Source organism: Lacerta agilis, chromosome 14, assembly GCF_009819535.1.
Source record: "Lacerta agilis isolate rLacAgi1 chromosome 14, rLacAgi1.pri, whole genome shotgun sequence".
In the NCBI taxonomy this organism is placed as follows: domain Eukaryota; kingdom Metazoa; phylum Chordata; class Lepidosauria; order Squamata; family Lacertidae; genus Lacerta; species Lacerta agilis.
In genome coordinates this window covers 3,510,167-3,518,595 of record NC_046325.1, presented here as the reverse complement: position 1 = coordinate 3,518,595, position 8,429 = coordinate 3,510,167, and the positions used below count along the sequence as shown (strand labels likewise).

General features: G+C 51.5%; 1 protein-coding gene across 1 annotated transcript; it reads right to left on the bottom strand.

The window, feature by feature from the left end:
• Positions 1–7,806, bottom strand: SLC16A11 (solute carrier family 16 member 11). The gene is made up of 4 exons (XM_033170258.1): positions 7,605–7,806; positions 6,500–6,643; positions 3,704–4,438; positions 1–209 (listed from the first exon to the last, which is right to left on the bottom strand). The coding sequence occupies exons 1-4, from the start codon at positions 7,804–7,806 to the stop codon at positions 1–3; spliced, it is 1,290 nt and encodes a 429-aa protein (XP_033026149.1).
• Between the last annotated feature and the right edge of the window lie 623 nt (positions 7,807–8,429).

The window sequence follows — 8,429 nt, the reverse complement described above, 5'->3', positions numbered from 1 at the left end:
TCATACCTGCGAACATTTGCTCGTGAGGGGAGAAGGCAGCAGAGGGGGGACCGAGTCAAGTGTTCCTCGGGCCCTGGGATCGGCATCGTCCTTGCAGCAGCCGGGGCAGAAGGAGGGGAGGGCAGCAAAAACCCCACTGGCGCAGAGAACGAAGGACCCTCCGACCAGGAACGAAGCGGTGAAGTCTCCCGTCAGGTCCCTCAGGAAACCTGGAGAGGGAGAGGGAGATGGTAGGAGGCCGCCAGATCTTGCTTTCGCCAGAACTCAGAGACCTTTGAAGGCAAGCAGGAGTCCTGGACCAAACAGAACCTCCATATCCAAGAGCAGTGTTATGAGGGGAGGAAAAACCTGCTCCTTTTCCCTTATGGGGTACCCAAGAGCCCGTATAGAGTCCTTTGGTAGGTTCTCTATCGGTAGGAGAAAATAACAGAGGCCAACCAGAGGATATTGAGAAGCAAGCCTGATCTTTATAAAAACTAGTTACAGGTAGGTAGCCGTGTTGGTCTGCCATAGTCAAAACAAAATAAAAAATAAAATAAAAATTCCTTCCAGTAGCACCTTAGAGACCAACTAAGTTTGACTCTTGAGAGTCCCATGGACTGCAAGAAGATCAAACTTATCCATCTTTAAAGAAATCAGCCCTGAGTGCTCACTGGAAGGACAGATCCTGAAGTTGAGGCTCCAGTACTTTGGCCACCTCATGAGAAGAGAAGACTCCCTAGAAAAGACCCTGATGTTGGGAAAGATGGAGGGCACAAGGAGAAGGGGACGACAGAGGAGGAGATGGTTGGCCAGTGTTCTCGAAGCGACTAACATGAGTCTGACCAAACTGCGGGAGGCGGTGGAAGACAGGAGTGCCTGGCGTGCTCTGATCCATGGGGTCACGAAGAGTCGGACACGACTGAACGACTGAACAACAGCAAAGTTTGTTCTTGGTATGAGCTTTGGTGTGTATCTGAAGAAGTGTGCATGCACACGAAAGCTCATACCAAGAACAAACTTAGTTGGTCTCCAAGGTGCTACTGGAAGGATTTTTATTTTATTTTTTACTTTATTAAACTGTTGCAACAGGGTGCTTCCTCCCCCCCCCCACACACACAGGAGGGGGTGGGGAGGGATCCCGAGCCATGTGTGCAAGCCCTTATATAGACATTTTAAACTGCCCACCCTGGCGTCCAAGACCACCCCCAGAAACATCAAACATACACCACAGAAAAGGAGGTCTACAACAGAAATCTGAGTGTGTTGTTTTTATCCTGTCTGCCAGGTTTCCTGATCCTGGCCACTCTTTTGTTACGATAACTTCTCAATCCCTGAATCCAGGTCACAGGCTCACACCCTATTCATATCTTAAATGTGCCCTTGAGACAGGATTTGTGAGCAAAGAGACAATGGGGAGGCTCCCCAGTTCCTTCCACCTTGCAGTCGAATGGTAGGATTGCAGAGTTGGAAGGGACAAGGAGGGTCATCTGGTCCAACCCCCTGCAATACAGCCATCTTTTGCCCAATGTGCGGCTCGAACCCGCAGCTCTGAGGTTAAGAGTCTCATGATGTACCGTGCTTGGAGTGCCGGAATAGAACCTGAGAGGCTGGGGTTCGAATCCCCGCTCGGCCTCAAAGCTCCCCAGGCAAGATCTCGGGGGCCAGCCCCTGAGTCTCTCTGCCTAGCCTACCTCGCAGGGCCGCTGTGGGGATTAAACACAAGGACAGAACCACGTACGCCACTTTGGAGGGAAAAAATGGTTTGAGCCTATTACACCGATTCTGTTCCGACTCCACTGGCTGTCAATTACTTTCTGGGCCCAATTCAAAGTGCTGGTTTTGACCTATAAAGCCTTAAACAGCTCAGGACAGCAAGACCTCAAGGACCGCCTCTTTCCATATGAACCGACCCGGACCCTGAGATCATCTTCTGAGGCCCTCCTTCGTATGCCTCCTCCTGGAGAGGTCCGGAGGGTGGCAACACGAGAACGGGGCCTTCTCTGCAGTGGCTCCCTGTCTGTGGCGTGCTCTCCCCAGGGAAGTTCGCCTGGCGCTTTCATCACACACCTTTAGGCGCCAGGCAAAAAGGCTCCTTTTTAACCAGGCCTTTGGTTGATCTGTTTGACATCCTATACCAGGGGTGGCCAACTTCCAAGAAACTGTGATCTACTCACAGAGTTAAAAATTGACAGTGATCTACCCCCTTTTTTGGGGGGGGGGGTTCAGGTCAAAGTTGTTGAGCTTCTTTAGGGAGGAGGAAAGCAACATTGAGCTTTTTTAGGAAGGAAAGCCTTGTTTTTGCTGGTTTAGGTCATTTTAGGGGTGCAGGGCAAAGATGTTGAGTTTTTTAGGGGTGACACAGTTTTTTAGCTTCTTTGGGGGAGCCACTGATCTACCGGTGATCTACCACAGGCGTCCAGTGATATACCGGTAGATCACGATCTACCTATTGGACATGCCTGTCCTATACCATCTTGGGGGGGGGGGTTATTGGGTTGTTGTTTTAATTCTGATTATATACAGGTGAAACTGGAAAAATTAGAATATCGTGGAAAGGTTCGTTTCTTTCAGTAATTCAGCTTAAAAGGTGAAACTAATATATGAGATAGACTCATGACATGCAAAGCGAGATACCGTGTTTCTCCAAAAATAAGACACTGTCTTATATTTATTTTACTTAAGAAAATAAGCCTATGGCTTATTTTCGGGGGTGTCTTATTTTTTTATTAAGTACTGTATAGTTCTGGGCACCTGCCTCCTCCTGCCGCGGCCGGCATTGCTGCTGCTTGGTCCAGCTGTCTCCGGGCACGCGGCCCTGCTTGGCGCCGATCCGGCAGGCCACCTCCTCTTCCTGCTGGCTCCCGGAGGCTCGGGGCGGTGGGCGCCGACCTGGCAAGCCTCCTCCTCTTCCTGCTGCGGCTTGGCGCCTGGAACTGGCTGTTGCTGCTGCTGCTGAAGTACTGACAAAGTGCCCAGCAGCGCCGCACGGAGCACCCCGAGTCACAGCAGCAGGAGGAGGAGGCTTGCCAGGTCGGCTTCCAGCAGCGCTGCGCTGAGCGCCCCGGGCCTCCGGAAGCCAACAGGAGGAGGAGGCGGCTCTTGCTGGGTCCCGCTGGCTCGTGGCTCCAGGTGGCACGCGCTGCGGCTCTTGCTGGGTTGCTGGGCGTTTTGACGGGGCTGCACCAGCAGCAACATCCGGGTCTGGGTGCCAACCCGACAGGCCTCTTCCTCTTCTTTGGCGCCCTCTAGAACTGCGCCCAGCACTACGGCTTATTTTTGGGGTATGTCTTATATTTTGTGAATGCTTGAAAATCCTGCCATGGCTTATTTTATAGACACGTCTTATTTTATGAGAAACAGGGTATGTCAAGCCTTTATTTGTTATAATTGTGATGATTATGGCGTACAGCTGATGAGAACCCCAAATTAACAATTTCAACTTTGGGGTTTTCATCAGCTGTGTGCCATAATCATCACAATTATAACAAACAAAGGCTTGACATATCTCGCTTTGCATGTCATGAGTCTATCTCATATATTAAACTCCAGTAGCTAATGAAAACAATCACTTACATCAATGGACTATTCCACAATATTCTAATTTTTCTGAGTTTCACCTGTATGCTGTGATCTTTTCTGTGAACCCCCCGAGACCTCCTATTGTAATAATAATAATAATAATAATAATAATAATAATAATAATAATAAAGATGTCCCTTACCAGAGAGAGGCGGCCCCAGCAGCCCCCCGACGCTCATGGCCATCATGCACAGCCCCGTGGCGTTGACCACACGTGACACGCCGACGATCTCGGGCAGGACCCCAAAGGCCACCGTGGCAAAACCCCCCGCACTTGTGCCGTAGAGCAGGGCCAGTCCGAGGGCATCTGCGAAGGACGAGGCGAGCGGGAAGAGGAGGAGGCTGCAGGCGGTCAGGGCACTGCAGAGGACGAGGAGGCGGACCGGGGACAGAAGACGCCGGTCAGCCAGGCAGCCGGCCAGCAGCCGGGCCAGAGCGTCCGAGAGGGAGGCGGCCGACACGACAGCTGCGGCTTCGTAGGGTCCAAGGCCCATCGCCCGCCCGTAGGGCTCCAGGTGGACGTAAGGCGTGAAGTAGCCGGCGGCCAGCAGGGCGGCGCCGAGGGAGAAGGCCGCGAAGCCCCTCTCGGCGAACAGGCCCAGGTCGAAGCGCGACCCCGAGTGCGGGAGGTCGCCTCGCAGGCTCAGCGGGCGCAGGAGGGCCCCGCAGACCAAGAGGTGGAGGCCCAGGGCGGAGGTGGCAAGCAGAGCCCCCCGCCACGCCAGGGAGTCAGCCAGGAGCCTCAGCAGCGGGGAGAAGGCGAAGGAGGAGAGGCCGTTGCCCATGAGCGCCAGGCCCATCGCCAGGGAGCGCCGAGACGAGAAGTAGCGCGAGAGGGTGCCCATGACGGGGGCGAAGGCCAGCGCCCAGCCGAAACCTGCGAGGGGAGAGAGGCTTTGGGTGGGAGAAGGAAACAGCAGGCCCCTGGGGTGTTGTTGTCAACAATAAATCCCTCTTTCTTCAAAGATCTGCTCAGGACTGCCAGGCCTAATGAGCACAGCAACTCAAGGGCAGTTGTGGGGACTGAAGGTGCCCACCTCCCCACAGCTTCCTAAGTCCCCTCCTCTCCAGGGTTTTCCCCCAAGGAATCGGAGACTGTGCCTCCCTGCAGCCAACCGCTCCTCCACCCTTTTCATGCCTCTTCTGGTCCCTGGGGAGACCAAGGGAGAGAGGAGTGGGTCGCAGCAGGAGATGGATACATTACTACTACTACTACTAAAGGTAAAGGGACCCCTGACCATTAGGTCCAGTCATGTCCGACTCTGGGGTTGCAGCGCTCATCTCACTTTACTGGCCAAGGGAGCCGGCGTACAGCTTCCGGGTCATGTGGCCAGCATGACTAAGCCGCTTCTGGCGAACCAGAGCAGAGCACGGAAACGCCATTTACCTTCCCGCCGGAGCGGTACCTATTTATCTACTTGCACTTTGACGTGCTTTTGAACTGCTAGCTTGGCAGGAGCAGGGACCGAGCAATGGGAGCTCACCCCGTTGCAGGGATTCGAACCGCCGACCTTCTGATCGGCAAGCCCTAGGCTCAGTGGTTTAACCCACAGCGCCACTTGCGTCCCATTACTACTACTACTACTACTACTACTACTACTACTACTTTAATAATAATAATTTTATTATTTGTACCCCGCCCATCCGGCCGGGTCTCCCCAGCCACTCTGGGCGACTCCCAACAGAGAACTAAAAACAGAATAAAACTTCAAACATTAAAAACTTCCCTAAACAGGGCTAAACATCCCTAAACAACCGCATGCCCTTCTGGCTTGCCCTCTTTATAAAGACTTGAGGAATGAGATGATCACCCCTGTTTTATTGTCCGTTCCGGGTCACCCAGCCACTGCCACAGTAGCCTTTCTCTTGGCAGATCAAGATGAGCGCATGACAGCAAAGGTTACAAGGTTTTTAGCCGGGGCAATCAGAAGAAGTCCCACTATTTGACTATCGATTCAAAACCCTAAAACGTGTTTTATAGAATTGACTTTTTGTTTCTGTTCTTTGCATATCGTATTGTTGGTTTTATTGCAATGGGCGATGGCTGGCGCAAATAAAGATTTGTTCATTCATTCCCTAAACATCTGTGACTCTTCCCCAACCGGACTTCTCTCCTGCTTCAACCTCTGCCTCCGATTCTGGACTTCTCTCTGCCGCAGACTCTCCCAGCTCACTAAGACCTGTTGCCTCCTCTGTTGCTTGCCTCTCCTGGGTCTTCTCCCTGTGACCACTCACCGTCGTCCCAGACCTCTCCTACTTCCCCACACGGAAAAACAATTCCCAGAGTTCCCTGGAGATTGTTAAACCCTTCTGGGAGTTGCAGCTCTGGTATTGGGGAACGTGGGGCTTTCGCACCTCTCCGGCCGTAATAATATCGTAAATATTATTATTAATTTGGTCATTCATATGCAGTTTAGTCGGGGTAATCTCCCGGCAGCGTACAGGAGACTCGGTGATGATGCAAAGGAGCAGGCGCTATAAAATCAGAATTCAGCCGGCTGGGATTTTTAAAGAGAGTTTCCAGTAGGCGCCAGAAGTTCAACAGGGAGAGAGGCCTGTCCGCCCTCAACCGGAAAGGAGTTCTAAAGAACTGGACCCACAGAACCAGCAAACTGGGCAGGTAGGCTCTGGGAGGCCGGAGCAAGCTTTTGCGGGCTGGAGATAAAAGCGGAACTGTCCACGTACGTTAGACAAGTTCGTGGAGAGAGCGCTATCGATGCCTGTTGGCCACGGTGCTTATGTTCTGCCTCCTCCTTCATGCACTGTGTGGTTAGACTGTGGAACTCCCTGCCACAGGAGGCAGCGATGGCCGCCAGCTCGGGTGGCATCAGCAGAGGACCGGACAAGTTCGTGGGGCTTATCTCGCGATGCTTCTGAATCCCAGTTCCGGGGGGGGGAGGGGAGCAGGAGGGGAAGGTGGACCCCCATGCTCACTCACCTGTCAGAAACCCCAAGGTGAGATACAACTGGAGCAAGCTGGTGCTGAAGGAAGCCCAGAAGATGCCCAGAGAGGAGAGGAGGCCTCCTAACATGACCACCGGACGAGCTCCGAACCGCATGCTAGCAGCCGTACCAACGGGACCTGGGTGGAAAACGGGTGGAAGATGGTTGCAAAGGGTTAGGGCAGCCTCTTGGGGTTGTTTTTTGTTTTTTTTTGGACTACAAGTCCCATCTTCCTAAGTCAGCTTAACCAATATTTGTAGATGATGGGAGTTGTAGTCCGACAACTTTTGGGGAGCCAAGGTTGAAGAACATTGCCTTTTGGCAATATGGTGCCTTCCAGATTATTTTTTTTTTGGGACCACAACTCCCATCATCCTGAGTCAGCTTAACCAATTTTCATGGATGATGGGAGTTGTAGTTCCGTCAACTTCTGGGGAGCCAAGGATGGAGAACACTGGCTTTTGGCAATCTGATTAGTTCCCTGACGTCTTCTAGAGATTTGTTTGTTTGGTTTTATGTTAAACTGAAGATTAAGCCAAAGATTGAACAAGTGGCATATTCTGCATGCAAATCACACCCTGCTAGCCCCTTCCCAGATTTGCTCTCAACCCCCGCCCCCTTTAATTTCATTTTATTAAGTTAGAATATAATTAAAACATAACAGTGATGTGAGATTAACAATAAATGAGGAGCATTGGGAGATTTTCTCCATTAGAAATAAGCTCAGATAGCATCCTAGAGTTGGAAGGGACCCCAAGAGTCATCTAGCCCACCCCTTGCAATGCAGGAATCTCAGATAAATGTGTTGCCTGAGCTCCGGAGGCAGACCAGCTGATTCACTCAAAAATGAAGAGTAACAACAGCCCTCTTTGTCTGGACAGACTTTGTACGGCTTACTGTAATTATTTACCATTTCACCTATGTGAATCCAGCACAGTTTTTGAGTTGCGTTCCAATACAGTTAAAAGGTTTGTTGTTGATAAATATATATAATATTATTCTGTACGTGGCTGTGGCATCACTGATACAAAACTGGGATCCGGAGCAAAGGCGTAAACAGGCGTGGCCTTCTTGGTGGTGGCCCCACCTGGAAAACTTACTAGCCAGCTGCTTTGTTGCCAAGGCGATGGATGTCACCCAGGAGACCTGGGCAGCGCTGGCGTCGAAAGCTTCCACCAGTTCTTCAAAGAGGATGCCCAGAGATCTCAAGACCCCGTAAGTGAGGGAGTTGACCAGGAATCCGGAAAGGACGATCAGCCAACCCCAGCCCCCATCTGGAGGGTTTTCCAGAGGCAGAGACATCTCTCAGGGTGGGATTCCTAGAAGAGTCGAAGGAGAGAAGAGAGCGTTTGCGCAAAACACGGCCGTGACCCACTGCTCTTTATAACTTCCACAAGACTGTCTAATTTATTTTATAGTACAGTACATTATAGGGACACGGGTGGCGCTGTGGTCTAAACCACTGAGCCTAGGGCTTGCCAATCGGAAGGTCGGCGTCAAAGTGCAAGGAGATAAGTAGGTCCCGCTCCAGCGGGAAGGTAAACGGCATTTCCGTGCGCTACTCTGTTTCGCCAACATCAGCTCCGCAACCCCAGAGTCGTTCGCAACTGGGTCCCTGTACCTTTACCTTTACAGTACATTATTATTGCTTTCATTTTATGGATCAATAGTCTCGTTAAAGAGCAAAATTCATGTTAAATTGCTGTTTTGGGGGTTGTTTTTAAAAGTCTGGAACGGATTGATCCATTTATGGGAAAGTGCGCCTTGGTTTTGGAACGCTATGGTTTTGGAACGGACTTCTGGAACGGATTAAGTTTGAGAACTAAGGTACCACTGCATATGGATTTATTTACAGGTAGGTAGCTATGGTTTTCCCAGTAGTAATGTACGGAAGTGAGAGCTGGACCATGAAGAAGGCTGATCGC

Excerpts from the sequence above, each read along its gene's own strand:
- SLC16A11 (XM_033170258.1), bottom strand. The coding sequence starts at position 7,806 with ATGTCTCTGCCTCTGGAAAACCCTCCAGATGGGGGCTGGGGTTGGCTG. Across the intron at positions 4,439-6,499 it reads CACCTTGGGGTTTCTGACAG|GTTTCGGCTGGGCGCTGGCC; the intron begins GTGAGTGAGCAT and ends CTCCCCTCGCAG. Across the intron at positions 210-3,703 it reads GCTGGGGCCGCCTCTCTCTG|GTTTCCTGAGGGACCTGACG; the intron begins GTAAGGGACATC and ends CTCCCTCTCCAG.